This window comes from Somniosus microcephalus, chromosome 3 (genome assembly GCF_052327205.1).
Source record: "Somniosus microcephalus isolate GS21.2 chromosome 3, FLI_Smic_1.0, whole genome shotgun sequence".
Classification (NCBI taxonomy): Eukaryota; Metazoa; Chordata; class Chondrichthyes; order Squaliformes; family Somniosidae; genus Somniosus; species Somniosus microcephalus.
This window is the reverse complement of record NC_140989.1, coordinates 356,464,682-356,482,319: the sequence shown is the minus strand read 5'-3', so window position 1 is coordinate 356,482,319 and position 17,638 is coordinate 356,464,682. Positions and strand designations below refer to the sequence as shown.

General features: G+C 48.7%; 2 protein-coding genes across 2 annotated transcripts in view; one reads left to right on the top strand and one right to left on the bottom strand.

Moving 5' to 3' along the window:
• Positions 1 to 16,196, bottom strand: part of LOC147122370 (uncharacterized) — a 60,797-nt gene extending 44,601 nt beyond the window's left edge. Inside the window, exons 1-2 of the mRNA XM_085978266.1 lie at positions 15,941 to 16,196; positions 9,898 to 10,273 (exon numbers count right to left, since the gene is read on the bottom strand). The gene's annotated coding sequence lies outside the window, so the exon portion shown is untranslated. The remainder of the gene's footprint in view (positions 1 to 9,897; positions 10,274 to 15,940) is intronic.
• Positions 16,197 to 16,312: 116 nt separating this feature from the next.
• gipc2 (GIPC PDZ domain containing family, member 2) overlaps positions 16,313 to 17,638 on the top strand; it is a 68,664-nt gene continuing 67,338 nt past the window's right edge. The window contains exon 1 of the mRNA XM_085983463.1: positions 16,313 to 16,744. Within this exon, the coding sequence (XP_085839589.1) occupies positions 16,487 to 16,744 (258 nt within the window). The 5' untranslated portion in view covers positions 16,313 to 16,486. The remainder of the gene's footprint in view (positions 16,745 to 17,638) is intronic.

Genomic DNA, 17,638 nt, shown 5'->3' with positions numbered 1-17,638 from the left:
AGAAAATCTGAGAAATTGCAAATCTACAATGCCTAAACACGGGAATATTAGCACCTTTGATAGTGACCTCGAAGATTGGGCCATATATGTTGAAAGAGTAAAAAATTATTGTAAGGCCAATAAAATTCGTGACCAAGATAAAGCTCTAACATTATTAAATTTAATGGGTGCGAAGACGTATGGGCAATTGAAACACCTGTTATCACCAGATGAACCGGCGGATAAGACGTTCGATGAGATTGTTACTGTCCTGAAAGATCATCTAAACCCCACGCCGCTGATGCTAGCGGAACGATTTAAATTTTACGACAGAAGGCAGCTACAGCATGAAAGCAATGCTGAATATTTGCTGGAATTGCGTAAATTAGCGAAATATTGCCAGTTTGGAACGGGATTGACAGATGCACTACGAGACAAATTTGTGTGTGGTTTATTTAAACAGGATACACAAAAGCGACTGCTCGAGGAGAATGAGCTGACGCTTGAGAAGGCGGTCACTATGGCAGCAGCACACGAAGCCGCAGCGAGAGGCACGGCAGTAATGCAGCTACGGTCACCGGAGCTCAGTGCACACAAATTGGGTGTGAGTTCTGGCAAATGTTATCGTTGTGGAAAGACAACGCATGATCAGAACCAGTGTTGGTTTAAAAACCAAGAATGTAGAACTTGTGGTAGGCTTGGACATATAGCTAGAGTATGCAGGTCAGGGAAGAAGACCAGCAACAAGAAGTCACCGCAAGGAAAATACGCAAAGGTACACAAGGTGACCGAACAGGAGTCCGATTCAGACGCTAGCAGTAATGAACTGGCTAGCTTAAGCTGTAATGAACTGGCTAGCTTAAGAGTACTCAACGCTGGTAAGGGTGCAGACCTCCAGACAATTTGGGTCACTCTTCAGATAGAAGGAGTCCAAGTAAAACTGGAATTGGACACTGGATCGGCATTGACGGTCATAAATAAGAAAGATTACGGAAAGTTATTCCAACATATTCCCCTACAGGATACGGGGATTATATTGAAAACATACACGGGGCAAAGAGTGTACCCCATCGGGAAAATAGAGGTTGCAGTGGCCCACAAGGGCGAAGACAGTCAAATAATGGACTTATATGTGATATCTGAAGGAGGTCCTCCACTACTAGGACGGGAGTGGATTAGGAAAATGAATATGGACTGGCATTTCCTACAAACAATAACGAGTGAGAACTCGGTGAAGATAGTCGGCCCAGACTCTGGAACGGATGATGGTAAGCCCAACTCAGGTGCAAAAGACAAAGTTTCAGCACAGAATTCCACTGAGCAACAACAACATAGTTTAACTGTGGATTCTGAGTCTGGCAAGTCTACTGATGTGCCCATTTCTGAGGGACACCGGGCTCGAACTCAACTCCATTTCAAACTACAACAGCAATTAGAACAAATGCTTCGCCGTTTTGAGCAAGAGTTGAATGCAACGAAAGAGTTCTTTGATATAGAGTTGGAGAATCTGGAAAGACAACAGAAGCAGCTGATGGAGAAAATGGAGCAGGAGCACACAAAACGTCTGATGTCAGAGGAGTTAACGGTCAGCCAACTCCTGCATATGCTGAAGGACAGGACTCTGAAATGGGAAAAACTTGAACATGAACTTCAATATTCAAACGAAAGGGGTTCGGAGCTCTCAAAGGTTATTGGAAGAGCTGAGGTGGCAACACAGACTGAGATGACTGCAACAGAGCAGCCCTTGGATGCCAAAAGTACGCTGACTCACGTCAACGTAGAACAACAGACCGCTGAAACAGCTGCTCCGGTAGAGGGATTGCATAGTCCGATCAATCAATCTCCAAAGGAAGTTGAAGTATTAAAATCACAAATGAGGTCACTAGTAAACGCCTTGCTGAAAGCCCAGAAAAAGCTGGATGCAGAGGTACACATGAAGAAGTCTCTTCAGGAAAGATGTCTGGATTTGGAACAAGAGCTGGCTAACGTCCAGCTAGGTATGGAGGAAATAGACGACCCTCTCACTGGTCTAGCTCAGGACGACACCGAATATTACGATGTCCTGTCCTGCCCAGCTTGTAACTTCGACTCCCAAAGTGCAGAAATCATGGAGGAGCACCAAAAGTCTACGGAACATCGGGAGAAGCTGGCTCTACGACGGAAACAGGAGGAAGAGAAGGAGGAACTGCGCATGCAGCTGGCAGCTGTGGCAGCTGACAATGGAGCCCAGAGAGTCTCCAAGAAGCAGAAAAGGAAAAGTAAAAACAGAAGATGACCCATCTGAACCATTATCACCTCTACCAGATCACACACGTGGTCCCTCCGAACGGAGCCAATTCAGTTCGGAAGTTCAAACTGTTAAATCCATGGAAGGACTATTGAATGAGTCACTCCAGCAACGTGAACCGACTACACCACAGAGATTGAATCTGTGAACTGTTTTCCGCAGAGACTGAATCTGTGATCTGTTTTGACATGAAGTTATCTATGTATCTATGTTATTCTGTTATGTAAACCTGAAGTTATATATGTATATATGTTATTACGTTATGTTAAATGGGGAGATGACTGTAAAGCTAGGAAGGGAGGAATGTTGTGTATGTAATATGTGTGCTACTTTGAACCTATGGACAGGACTGCACTACTTGTTGGGCGTAGTGATACGCAGTACCACTCCTGGCCATAGGGGTATAAATAGTACTGTGGGTACTGATCCCCCTCAGTTCCCGCCTGTGGGCATGAAGTAAAGACCTATGTATAGTCCCTACCTCCAACCAGTAAAGACCTGTTTGAGTTATACGTTTAAGTCTTTGTGTTAATTGTTCAATACAATACACATACTTAACATTAATCAACTTGTTTCAGAACATGGAAGTCTAGTTGTACTTCACTAGTTCCTGTCTTACAAAATGTCCCTGGAAAGCTGGGCCCACGCCCAAGTATTTATACCCCTTGGACGGCGCCACCAGCTGGCCGTCCAGCGTTATTTCATGAGTAGTTTCTTTATGATGATGAGATTTATAACACAAGGATGTTGCTAGGAGTAGAGAATCTTAGCTATGAGGAAAGACTGGATAGGCTGGGTCTGTTTTCCTTGGAACAGAGGAGGCTGAGCGGAGACCTTACTGAAGTGCATAAAATTATGAGGGGAATAGATAAAGTGGATAGAGAGGACCTATTTCCCTTAGCAGAGGGGTCAAAAACCAGGGGTCACAGATTTAAAGTAATTGGGGGAAGGTTTAGAGGGGATTTGAGGGGAAATTTCTTCACCCTTAGGGTTGTGGGGGTCTGGAACTCGCTGCCTGAAAGGGTGGTAGAGGCAGGAACCCTAGCCACATTTAAAAAGTACTTGGATGTGCACTTGGAATGCTCTAACCTGCAGGGCTACGGACCAAAAGCTGGGAAGTGGGATTAGGCTGGATAGCTCTTTGTTGGCCGGCGCAGACATGATGGGCTGAAATGGCCTCCTTCCGTGCTGTAACTTTCTAGGATTCTATGATTCTACGATTGGCCAGGACACAGGCGAGAACTCCTCTGCTCTTCTTCAAAATAGTGCCATGGGATCTTTTACGTCCACCTGCGAGGGCAGACAGGGCCTCAGTTGAACATTTCATCCGAAAGACAGCACCTCCGACAGTGCAGCACTCCCTCAGCAATGCACTGAAGTGTCAGCCTAGATTATGCGCTCCAGTCTTGGGAGTGGGACTTGAACCCACAAACTTCTGACTCAGAGGCGAAAGTGCTAGCAACTGAGCCACAGCTGACACATAAGTAGGCTCTCCTGATGGTTCAGAGAGATTATCCCATGAGTCGCCAAATCATATAGACTAGGAATGGCCCAGGGCCAAACCTGGGTTTGCGCTGAGCTAACTGATCTGAGTTGAACTGGTGGTAGGGGAGCTACAATTACACGTAACATCCTCGGGCGAGGGAGGGGATAATTGGCCAATGTTCCTGCTCCTTACTGCTATCCTGTGACCCCTGCTAGAGATTTGGGTAAGAGGAGGACTGGGCTCTGCTCTAATGTAGCTCCTGTCTGTTACATTTTATTTTCAGCATTAATACAATGAAACACAAATTGCTGTTGTTTTTCTCACCGACTATTATTAAAAAGGCAATAAATGAAAAGGAACAAAAGCAGATAAAAGCCTATTTCAGTGCCATCTTATTTTGTTGGATGTGCCATGTTATTTCAACAATAAGCTCCTTGTCTTGCAAAGTTCTTTCCCATCAAATTTGTCAATTACATACATTTTTTATTCACGTTTGAAATTTAAAGATGCAAAAGATACGAAGAAATAAGGGAAACTATGATCGGTCAATTCGTAATGTTTCTTACACGTTGCTCACTTTTAACTAACTTTTTTTAAATTCATTCATGGGATGTGGGCGTCACTGGCAGGGCCAGCATTTATTGCCTATCCCTAATTGCCCTTGAGAAGGTGGTGGTGAGCCGCCTTCTTGAATCGCTGCAGTCCGTGTGGTGAAGGTGTGAAGGAATAAGCCGTATAACCTATTCAGAAAAAGACACCATTCTATGAAAGACTTCTGGCCTTATTGAAACATGACAAACCGGGTCTGGAAATCTAGAAACCGAACGATGAAAAAGCTGTGATAGCATTCTGGCTATTGAGATAAGATAAGTTGTTGACACTGAATCAATAACCTTATTGAAACAGAAGGTTAAAGGCTCCTAAAGTCTGAATCTTTGGGAACAAGACAATAGTTACCCAGAACAAGGGGCTAAAAATTTGGTATCGCCGCGCCAGGTCTTTAGTGCCCGAAATTTTGCGCTCGCCCGGATTCCCGTAGCGCCCGCCTGAAATTCAGTTGCGCCGCCCCAAGACGGAGGCGGGCGCTATTGCAGGGTTTGGCCGCCTCGTTTGGGGGCGATGAAAGTCAGTTTCAGGCGTCCAGCTGCCGCTGCGGCACCCGATGCGGTGCGGCAGGCTGGGGTACTGCAGGCCTCCTCCTTCTCTTAAGGAGGAGCTGCCTGCAGCCGTGAGATCGCCGCTGGATTCCCCCGGCAAATGAGCCCGGCACCACGGAGAAGTGCCGGGCTCGCGGGAGTCACACACCAATGCCACGGGGGGGGGTGGTGCAGGAGTCCGGGGAGGGAGGTGCGGCCTGGCGGCCGCTGGGAAAGGGGCCGGCTGCCCCTCCACCTCTTTGCGCCGGCCTCTCGGAGCTGCAAGGCACCGTTTTTCAAACGCTGTTTGCGGCCGCTACGGGCGAGGCGGCCGCAACTGAATTTGGCCATCGGCACGGAATAGCATTGGAACCGGGGCGCTGCGCACACCGATGATGTCATCGGTGCCGGCACAGCGCTACCGGCTAACGCCGATGTTAGGGACCAACTGAATTTCGGGCACTAAAAAACTTCCGGCGCAAACCACTCTATAGCCAATAAGTGGGCGCAAACGCGACTGAATTTCTAGGCCAAGGTGTTTTAATTTACACCTTGTAAAGGAGCACCTTGTAAAACATCTGCCTTCATGAAAATGACATAAAGTAAAACACACCTGCAGTTACATCGTTTTTTATGGTAAACTTAGAACACCTAAAGAGACATAGTTCTGCAGTACTACCAGCTGAGGTGACTGTAAGAACTGCAAGGGTCAGCAGAAAAATGACTAGAGATAATTAGCTTACATCAGCAGAAAACCTTAAAGGCGATACCAATGGGAAAGGGTATAAAAATTGAACTCTCAAATGGGATAATAGACTCGCTTAAAGGGGCAAAGCGATTCTCGGCTTCAGGGCTAGCTCTGTAAGTCTTCAACTCTTTGTACCTCGGGGATCAAGGTACTGTATTTGATTTTGGTGGATATCCTGAATAAACTTTTAAGAACTGTAAAACTGTAGCAAAGTTAAGGTTTGAGAGTAGGTTCTCTACTGATAGAATTGTAAAGCTTTCTCTTTTTGGAACTGTTAATGTTGCGATTGACTCACCAACTGTAAATTATATGTCGGTTCTTTAATAAATCTATATATTTTTAGAATCACATAATACTTCTGTATCAAACTCGCAAACTCAATCTCTGTAAACTCTTTGGTGAGGAGTTGAAGAATTCTGGGGGAGTTCATAATATCCAGAATGTTACAGTCTAGCTAAACTTATTAAAAGTAATATCTGGAGGACGGTAACATTTTCAGGTTGTTCCTTTCCTTTAGGGAGAGATAGTCCGGACCTTTAGACCCAATTAAGCGTCTTTAGGATTCGGCTACCTCAAACTTTAGTTGAAAGCGAACGTCTGAGGAATACGCCTGATCCGGGGTAGCCCTAAAGGGATGGGGTGCCAGTCAAGTGGGCTGCTTTGTCCTGGATGGTGTTGAGCTTCTTGAGTGTTGTTGGAGCTGCACTCATCCAGGCCATTGAATGTCAAGGGGTGGTGTTAGACTACACATGTTGGAGAAAGTCATTGCCTGGTACTTGTGTGATGTGAATGTTACCTGCCACTTATCAGCCCAAGCCTGAACGTCGTCCAGATGTTGTTGCATGTGGGCATGGACTGCTTCATTATCTGAGGAGTTGTGAATGGCACTGAATATTGTGCAGTCATCAGCGAACATCTCCATTTCTGACCTTATGTTGATGAAGCAGCTGAAGATGGTTGGGCCTAGGACACCGCCCTGAGGAACTCCTGCAGCGATATCCTGGGGCTGTGATGATTGACGTCCAACCACCACAACCATCTTCATTTGTGCTAGGTATGACTCCAGCCAGTGGAGAGTTTTCCCCCCGATTCCCATTGACTTCAGTTTTACTGGGGCTCCTTGATGCCACACTCGGTCAAATGCTGCCTTGATGTCAAGGGCAGTCACTACACCTCACCTCTGGAATTCAGCTCCTTTGTCTATGTTTGGACTAAGGCTATAATGAGGTCGGGAGCTGAGTGGTCTTGGCGGAACCCAAACTGGGCATCAGAGAGCAGGTTATTTGTGAGTAAGTGCTGCTTGCCAGCACTGTCGATGACACATTCCATCACTTTGCTGATGATTGAGAGTAGGCTGATCGGGCGGTAACTGGCCGGATTGGATTTGTCCTGCATTTTGTGGACAGGACATACCTGGGATGTTTTCCACATTGTCGGATAGATGCTAGTGTTGACATCTTCTTCTTCTTAGGCAGTCCTTTGGAACCGAGGATGGCTTGCTTCCACACTAAAAGTGAGTTCTCAGGTGACTGATGAGTCCATTGCGGGGCCTACAGTCTCTGTCACAGGTGGGGCAGATGGTGGTTGAAGGGGCGGGTGGGTGGGGTGCTTGAGTTGTCGTGCGCTCCTTCCGCTGTTTGCACTTGGCTTCTGCTTGCTCCCGGTGAAGAGACTCGAGGTGTTCGGTGCCTTCCCGGATGCTTCTCCTCCACTTTGTGTGGTCCAAGGCCAGGGATTCCCAGGTGTCGATGGGGATGTTGCACTTTTTCAAGGAGGCTGTGAGGGTGTTCTTGAAGCATTTCCTGTGCCCACCTGGGGCTATCTTGCCGTGTCGGAGCTCCGAGTAGAGCGTTTGTTTTGGGAGTCTCGTATCGGGCAAGTGGATGATGTGGTCCATCCATCGGAGCTGATCGAGCGTGTTCAAAGCTTTGTTGCTGGGGATGTTGGCCTGAGCAAGAACACTGACGTTGGTGTGCCTATCCTGCCAATGGATTTGCAGGATCTTGTGGAGGCAGCATTGGTGGTACCTTTCCAGTGCTTTGAGGTGCTTGCTGTACATGGTCCATGTCTCTGAAGCATACAGGAGGGCAGGTATCACTACTCTGTAGAACATGAGCTTGGTGCTGAGTTTGAGATCCTGGTCTTCAAACACTCTCTTCCTCAGGCGACTGAAGGCTGCACTGACACACTGAAGGCGGTGTCAAGGCCTCCATAATCAGCATGTGTGAAGAGACGCTCAGTCACTCGACCAGGAAACACCAAGTCTGGTTTGACGAGAATGATCGGGAGGTCCAGGAGCTAATAAGCTGCACGCACAAGGCATTCCTGATCTGGAAACAGCAACAGAACTCCATAGCAAGAAAGCAGCTCGACAGTTGCCTGAAGGCCGAGGTCCAACAAAAAATTCGCGACCTAAAGAACAGATGGTGGGTGGAGAAAGTGCAGGAGATCCAGCAGCTAGCCGACAACCACGACATGCATGGATTCTTTAGCGCAGTCAAGACCATCTACGGCCCAAGCACCCAAGGCCCTACCCCACTGCGGGCTAAGAATGGAGAGGCACTCATCAAGGACAGAGAGGCAGTCAGTGCCCGCTGGAAGGAGCACTTCGAAGATCTCCTGAACTGAGACTCTGTCTTTGACGCGAGTGCCCTCAACTCCATCCCACAGCATGCTACCCGTCACCACCTCAGCACAACCCCAGCCCGGCATAAGGTTGAAAAGGCCATCCGACAACTGAAGAACAACAAGGCCTCAGGAGCAGATGGAATCCCTGCCAAGGCGCTAAAACATGGCGGAGAAGCACTATTGGCGCGAATACATGAACTCATTTCTCTTATTTGGAAGGAGGAGAGCATGCCAGGGGATCTCAGAGATGCCGTAATCGTGACCATCTTCAAGAAAGGTGACAAGTCCGATTGCGGTAATTGCAGAGGAGTCGCCCTGCTGTCTGCCACAGGGAAAGTCATCGCAAGAATCCTCCTCAATCACCTTCTCCCAGTGGCTGAAGAGCTCCTCCCAGTGTCGCAATGTGAATTCTGCCCATTAAGGGGCACAATGGACATGATCTTCACCGTGCGTCAACTACAGGAGAAATGCAGGGAACAGCACCAACCACTGTACATGGCCTTCTTTGACCTCACAAAGGCCTTCGACACTGCCAGTGTTGTAACTGTACTGGAACAGCTTGGCTAGAGGTGCTGCTAGTTCTGGAACACAAGTCTTCAGCACAACAGCCGATTTGTTGTCGGGGCCCATAGCCTTTGCTGTATCCAGTGCGCTCAGCCGTTTCTTGATATCACGTGGAGTGAATTGAATTGGCTGAAGACTGGTTCATGTGATCGTGGGGACCTCAGGAGGGGGCAGATATGGATCATCCGCTCGGCACTTCTGGCTGAAGATAGTTGCAAACGCTTCAGCTTTGTCTTTTGCACTCACGTGCTGGGCTCCACCGTCATTGAGGATGGGAATATTCATGGAGCCTCCTCCTCCCGTTCGTTGTTTAATGGCCCACCAGCATTCATGACTGGATGTGGCAGGACTGCAGAGCTTTGATCTGATCCATTGATTGTGGGATCTCTTAGCCCTGTCTATGGCATGCTGCTTCTGCTTTTTAGCATGCAGGTAGTCCTGTGTTGCAGCTTCCCCAGGTTGGCACCTCATTTTTAGGTATGCCTGGTGCTGCTCCTGGCATGCTCTTCGACACTCCTTATTGAAGTAGGGTTGGTGTCCTGGCTTGATGGTAATGGTAGAGTGTAGGATTCGCAAAATTGAACTTTATATTATAAAGGGTCGAATGGCAGAAGAGGCCATGTTTTTAAAGACTATTTTAAAAGAAGCCCAGAAAAAGGGGCATACAAAATGGCCACCAGACCCCGTGACCAACTTATTGGGACACTTTAAAATGGTTCCTGCAAAATCCTCAGACAGCTTTGTGGATTCAGCCCAAAGTAAGTTCTGGAAGCCGTTTCCGAGAGAACGAAGCCAGACACCCACATATACATATAGATTGGATGCAGATCCAGTCAAGATCGGCCTGTAGATAAAGGCCATCTAAATGTTGACCCAGACAAAAGGGAACAGTTTCATATTCATGAGAAGAACATCAAGGACCCGTTAAGGACATCACCAGGACATTAAAAACAATGAAGGTGATTCCAGACCAGAGGTGGCCCTTTACCGGCCATCCCAAAGTATTTTAAAATATAATAACTACCCCGTTGTGCAACAAGCCCGCCAAAAGTTAAAACAAAAGACTAACCTGATTTGGCGCGAGATAAGGGCTTCTGGTGAGAAGTATATCTGGGAACCCAGAGGTAGAAAGAAATGATCGAAAGAAGGCATCGTGAAAAACGGGAGTAAGCCATAAACGGAGCGGCCATCGTCGGAGAGGAAGAAGAAGAAGACTAAGCCGCCATCAAGAAGGTCGTTCGAGCCGGCGTCCCGCCCCGGGGTAAAACATCGGGAGATCATCGACCAACCCCGGGCCGTTGACGAAACGAGAGGCCATCTCCAGGCTCGGGTGAAGAGAAACGACAGAAGAAGCCGAAGTCGAGCAGCCACCCCCGACCCCCAGCTCAGGAGAGAGGTGTGGCGCAGTTTGCTGGGGCTCCACGATCCACGAGGAGACAGGACGCCTGAAGGGACCAAAACGCAGACCTGTTTCAAAACCTTGCACTTCCTAGTTGGATTGGTGAGCATGTTTCTGGCCCTCCATAATCAGATCTAGGTAGGTTTAAGGGGGTGGATATTTACGGGTATAATTAACATGAGTTGTTATCCCTCGATGTTCTGTGTGTTTCCCTATTTCATGATGATTTTTGTAGAGTACAATATGCCTGTATTTGCCTTAGTTAGTATTGTGTCGTTATGATTTGTTTGTGTTTTTCCCTCCCATGTACTCTCTTATTTGCTTACATTTGATTTGTTTCCCCATATGCAATAAAATTTCATTTTGTTTCATCAAACTTGGCCTATAAGAGTTTTCTCTACATTGTAGTTCCTGCCCCAAAGTCCAGAGTACAGAATCCAAGGGGCGAGTGGGTCGAACCACTCACGGTTTTACTGTGCAAGAGAGAGAGGCCTCTAGAGAGAGAAACCTCTGCGATCTAAAACCCCTTACAAGAGTGAGGGATGTACCAGGTCATGAGGTTACAGATTGTGGTGGAATACAATTCTGCTGTTGCTGATGGCCCACAGCACCTCATGGATGCCCAGTTTTGAGCTGCTAGATCTGTTTTGAATCTATCCCATTTAGCACGGTGGTAGTGCCACACAACACGATGGAGGGTGTCGTCAGTGTGAAGACGGGACTTCGTCTCCACAATGACTGTGCGGTGGTTACTGCTACCAATACTGTCATGGACAGGTGCATCTGTGACAGGTAGATTGGTGAGGACGAGGTCAAGTACATTTTTCCCTCATGTTGGTTCCCTCACCACCTGTCGCAGGCCCAGAATGGCAGCTATGTCCTTCAGGATTCGGCCAGCTCGGTCAGTCGTGGTGCTACCGAGCCACTCTTGGTGATGGACATTGAAGTTCCCCACCCAGAGTACATTCTGTGCTCTTGCTACTCTTGGTGCTTCTTCCAAGTGGTGTTCAACATGGAGGAGTACTGATTCATCAGCTGAGGGAGGGCGGTAGGTGGTAATCAGCAGGAGGTTTCCTTGCCCATGCTTGACCTGAAGCCATGAGACTTCATGGGGTCCAGAGTCATTGTTGAGGACTCCCAGGGCCACTCCTTTCCGACTGTATACCACTGCGCACAAATCTACGTACTTCTTGTTCACAGCAGAAATCCAGACTGCCAGTATGCTTGAGGCCTTCTGCGACCGATGGGCACCGCAGGGACTGGAGGGTGTAGTAGATAGGAACTTAAATAATATTATTTGCACTAAGATTTTGCTTAAGTTCTTCCCCTCTAAAAGGGGGACAGCTTTTTTTTTGCTTTATTTGTTCAATGGCACTGGGGCAACGCTCAATTCGTAATGTTTCTTACACGTTGGTCACTTTTAATTAACATAATTATGGTTGGTAATTACATAGAAACATAGAAGATGTAGGCCATTTGGCCCTTCAAGCCTGCTCCGCCATTCAATGAGATCATGGCTGATCATCCAAATTCAGTACCCTGTCCCTGCCTTCTCCCCATATCCCTTGATCCCTTTAGCCTTAAGAAATATATCTAACTCCTTCTTGAATATATTTAATGAACTGGCCTCCACCGCCCTCTGTGGCAGAGAATTCCACAGGTTCACCACTCTCTGGGTGAAGAAATTCCTCCTCATTTCAGTCCTAAATGGCTTACCCCTTATCCTTAGACTATGACCCCTTGTTCTGGACTCCCCAGTCATCAGAAACATCCTTCCTGCATCTAGTCTGTCCAGGCCTGACAGAATTTTATAGGTTTCGATGAGATCCCCTCTCAATCTTCTAAACTCCAGTGAGTATAAGCCCAATCAACACAACCTCTCCTCATACGTCATTCCTGCCATCCCAGGTATCAGCCTGGTGAATCTTCGCTGCACTCCTTCCATGGCAAGCACGTCGTTCCTCAGGTAAGGCGACCAAAACTGCACACAATACTCAAGGTGCGGTCTCACCAAGGCCCTGTACATTTGTAGTAAGACATCCTTGTTCCTGTACTCGAACCCTCTTGCTACAAAGGCCAACATACCATTTGCCTTCTTAACCGCCTGCTGCACCTGCATGCTTACCTTCAGCGACTGGTACACAAGAACACCCAGGTCTCTTTGCACTTCCCCTTCTCCCAATCTATTGCCATTCAAATAATAATCTGCCTTCCTGTTTTTGCCACCAAAGTGGATAACCTCACATTTATCCACATTATAGTGCATTTGCCATGTTTCTGCCCAATCACCCAACCTGTCCAAATCGTACTGGAGTTTCACGACATCCTCCTCACAACATACCCTCCCACCCAGCTTTGTGTCGTCTGCAAATTTGGAGATATTACATCCAATTCCCTCGTCCAGATCATTGATATATATTGTGAACAGCTGGGGTCCGAGGACCGATCCTTGCGGTACCCCACTAGTCACTGCCTGCCACTCGGAAAACGACCCGTTTATTCCAACTCTTTGCTTTCTGTCCGCCAACCAGTTCTATATCCAAGTCAATACCTTGCCCCCAATCCCATGTGCCTTAATTTTGCACGCTAATCTCTTATGTGGGACCTTATCGAAATCCTTCTGAAAGTCCAAATACACCACATTCACTGGTTCTCCCTTATCTATTTTACCAGTTACATCCTCAAAAAATTCCAGATTAGTCAAGCATGATTTACCTTTTGTAAATCCATGTTGACTTTGTCCGATCCCGTCACTGCTTTCCAAGTGCTCTGCTATTACATCTTTTATAATGGACTCTAGCATTTTCCCCACTACCGATGTCAGGCTTACCGGTCTATAATTCCCCGCTTTTTCTCTACCACCTTTTTTGAATAGTGGGGTAACATTAGCTACCCTCCAATCCATGGGTACTGTTCCAGAGTCTATCGAGTTCTGAAAGATGACCAGCAATGCATCTACTATTTCTAGGGCCATAGAGCATATATACCAGAAACGCTGTTTACGGAGGTCACGGTCCATCATCAAAGACCCTACCCACCCCAGCCACAGTCTGTTCGCCCTCCTGCCATCTGGGAGACGCTACAGATGCATTTGCACCCGTATGGCCAGATTTAGGAACAGCTTCTTTCCCAGGGCTGTCATCCTACTGAACTCCACAAATAAACTCTAAAGCCTGCACATCTGCCAATGCACTTTATTATGGTTATGCTTATGTTAATGTATTACAAGCCAAATGTATGTTGAATGTTTAAATGTCTTAATCTAAATGTACACACTCGGGAGCCGCAAGCCTACATTTCGTTGTACTGCACTTGTGCACTAACAGTGACAATAAAAGTTGATTTGATTTGATTTAAGTCCCCTAGGATGTAGATTATCAGGCCCTGGGGATTTATCGGCCTTCAGTCCCATCAATTTTCCTAACTCCATTTCCCTACAAATACTGATTTCTTTCAGTTCCACCCTGTTCCATAGGACATTTCATTGGTGCCATATTCTTGCGGTCTCCGTTGTATCTCTGCAGCGCCCCTTGCGGCTGCTTCGTGTGATACTGCCATACTGAAAGCCTTGTCCAGCGTAAGATCCTTTTCTGATAGAAGCCGTTTCTGGGTTCCTTCACTTTGCAGCCCACACACAAACTTGTCCCTTAACGTATCTGCTAGTCCCACTCCAAACTGGCAGTGTTTCGATAGCTTGCGCAGTTCCGTTAGGTACTCAGCATTGCTTTCGTCTTTGTGTTGGTTCCTTTTATGGAACTTAAATCGTTCTGCTATCAGCAGCGGTGTGGGGTTTAAGTGGTCCTGTAGGATTTCTACTATGCTTTAGAAATTCTTGTTCACAGGCTTCTCTGGGGTTATTAGGTTTCGCAGTAACCCATAAGTTTTTGCACCCATGGAATTTAACAAAACCAGTGCTTTCCTAGCATCTGGCACTTCATTCGCCCTGCAGTACACCTGAATACGTTCCACATATGTCGCCCAGTCTTCGACTTCATTGTCGAACGTAGAGATACTGCCACTCTTCTGCATCCCTGGGTGTGATTTAACTGTCAAAAATGGCATCTGCCGCGCTTCCCCTTCTTCTCCGCTGGCACAAAATGGCGTCTCCCGTGCTTTCCTTCATTCCCGCACTTGCCCTTCTTCTCCGCTGCGGCTTCTAAAAATGGCGTCTCCCGCGCTCTTCCTTCTTCTCCGCGGCTCAATGGCGTCTCCTGCGCTCTCCCTTCTTCTCCCCGCGGACACTGTTCAGCCCTTGAGCACTGGCTGTGCTCTGCGCGTTCTTTTTTTTGTGTGCCTTTCCCGTTTCCGCCGCTCGGTCCTGAACCCGGCTGTTGCTTTACCCTCTCTCTCTCTGTTTTGTTTCTCCTCAACGCCGCTCGGTTTTCAACCCCGGCTGCGCCCTGTGCACTTCACCCTCTGTCTTACCCCGTCGACGCTGCTCGGCTTTCTGTCCGCTGTCGGTCGGCTCCAGCCGCCGCTGTCCGGGAAGGGTCTGTGCTGTACCTGTCGTCATCTATTGCTGATCGTCATGGCTGGGGAACCAAGCCCGGTTCTCCACAGCCTCCCCTGCGATGTTCACTCTCTGCCGGATGACTGGGTGGTTGCTCGTGGTCGACGCCCGTGTTTCTGGCCTTGACTTTTATCCACCGCCCTCCCGGAGCAAATCCTCGAAGGGAAATGCAGAGTTGCAGGTAGATTCGAATCGACACTCGTTGCCACTGTTAGATCCGTGATTCTGAGAGTATGATGTTTTTCAATAACCACACGGATGCTGTAACTTAACAAGCAACAGGTATTTACTGGAGTAGGGTAGTCTCAGGACTGGGGTACAGAGGCATGCTCAAGGCTTATATACAGGTGTGGTCACTGCCGGTACTACAGTATACAGGAGCTGTAAAAGTAGTTCTCTCTTAAAGGTACATACACTACAGACTTCACCAATCTTTTTCTCTTCACATATCTATAAAAGCTTTTACAGTCAGTTTTTATGTTCCCTGCAAGCTTACTCTCATATTCTATTTTCCCTTTCTTAATTAATCCCTTTGTCCTCCTTTGTTGAAACCTAAACTGTTCCCAATCCTCAGGATTATTGCTTTTGCTGGCCAATTTATATGTCCTCTCCTTGGATCTTATGCTATCCCTAATTTCCCTTGTTAGCCACTTCAGTAAAGTTGTTATGATCTGGAATGCACTGCCTGAAAGGATGATGGAAGCAGATTCTTCAGTAACTTTCAAAATGGAATTGGATATATCATTGAAAAGAAACAATTTGCAGGGCTACAGGGAAAGAGCAGGGGAGCGGGACTAATTCGGCAACCCAGTGTGTCCTTATAATTAATTAATAAAAGGAAAAAATCCAGTGTAATTGCCATTGGACGCTAGCAATAAGCCAACAACTTATATACACACAATACTGCCCCACCTCACGTTTTTCTGTTATTTAGCTTCATTTTGAAATTACATTTTCAACAAAATGGTAGGTAGAACGTTTAAAATGTTTGGTTAACATCTCCTTCCAGAACAATTTTGAGGTTCATTTTTTTTCTAGAAGTACAAAGTCCTGGTTTCGATATTTTAATTAAATAATAAAGGGGAGGAAACGAAACCACCCTTGCCCAAGTAACAGTGTCTCTGTCATGACCACTGTAGTTTCACTCAGTCCATTCATGTCATTGCTGCGCGAGCAGCCCGCCCGCACCCCAGGTACTCTCACCTGTGCCAGGACGGTGAATGACGTCAAGTCACAAGGAAGCCCCGCCCACATCCACACCTGGCGCTCGGCGGAATGCGCATGCGCTGCAGTCCTCTGGGAAGAGGGGTGGGTTGGTCTCCCGGACTGGCGCTGGCTGCGCTTGCGCGGTTGGAGACCCCCCTCCCTTCGCCGTTGCCGGGAGACTGCGCCTGCGCGGTAAAGGGTTCAATTGTAGCCCCTCCCCCTTTACTCGCCCTTGGCCGTGGCCGGGAGACCGCGCCTGCGCGGTAAGGGGGGAGGCAACCGTCCCGGCTTGCGCAGACTGAGCATGCGCAATTGTAGCCCCGCCCCCTTTACCCGCCCTTCGCCGTAGCCGGGAGACCGCGCCTGCGCGGTAAGGGGGGAGGCAACCGTCCCGGCTTGCGCAGACTGAGCATGCGCAATTGCAGCCCCGCCCCCTTTACCCGCCCTTCGCCGTAGCCGGGAGACCGCGCCTACGCGCTGCTAGTCACCGCTTCACCTGTAGAGTGGTGAGGAGCCGGTGCCGACAGCAGCAGCGAAAGGAAAATGCCGCTGGGCCTGAAGACCAGGAGGAAGAACAAGTCGCGGGACAGCTCCACCCTGGTGGAGAATGAAGGGGGCCCGGGCTGGAGGGGCGGCAGTGGGGCCACTTCGCTCCCCGCGCCGGCGCCTCACGCCCGACCCAAGCTGGTCTTCCACACGCAGCTGGCGCACGGCAGTCCCACCGGCCGCATCGAGGGCTTCTCCAACGTCAGGGAGCTGTACGCCAAGATCGCCGAGGTGTTCGAGATCCCCGCTTCCGAGGTAAGGGCCTGGCCGGAGCGGAGCGACCTTCACCCAGTGGCGAGGCTGTGGAGGGGGAGCTTTCAACCGTTTCACTGGACTTCGAGCCTGTGACACACCAGTTTCTGATGGGATTCCCCGGCCCATCCTCCCTGAACACCCACACCCCCCCTCCCCCGCAACCCGGCCCATTCTCCCCTCCGCCGGGCCCGTCCTCCGCTCCCTGACCCCCCCGCCCATCCTCCCTGACCATGGGAGTTGTGTACAGACTTCCAGACTAATGCGATAGCAAAATACTGTAGATGTTGGAAATCCGAAATAACAACAGTTCTATCTCCCGCACTTCTGCCCTCACCCCTGCCCCTCCCTCCCGGAACCACGATAGGGATCCCCTTGTCCTCGCCTTTCACCCCACCAGCCTCCACATTCAACGGATCATCCTCCGGCATTTCCGCTACCTCCAAAGTGATCCCACCACCAAACGTATCTTCCCCTCCCCTCCCCTCCCCTTTCAGCATTCCGCAGGGACCGCTCCCTCCAAGACACCCTAATCCACTCCTCTATCACCTGGCACCTTCCCGTGCAAGCGGAGATGTAACACCTGCCCCTATACCTCCCCCCTTCCCACTGTCCAGGGCCCCAAACACCCCGTCCAGGGCCCCAAACACCCCTTCCAGGTGAAACAGCGATTTACTTGTACTTCTCGCAATCTAGTATACTGTATTCGCTGCTCACGATGCGGTCTCCTCTACATTGGGGAGACCAAACGCAGATTGGGTGACCGCTTTGCGGAACACCTCCGTTCAGTCCGTAAGGGTGACCCCGAGCTTCCGGTCGCCTGTCATTTTAATTCACTGCTCCATTCCCACTCGGACCTCACCGTCCTTGGCCTCTTGTATTGTTCCACGGAAGCTC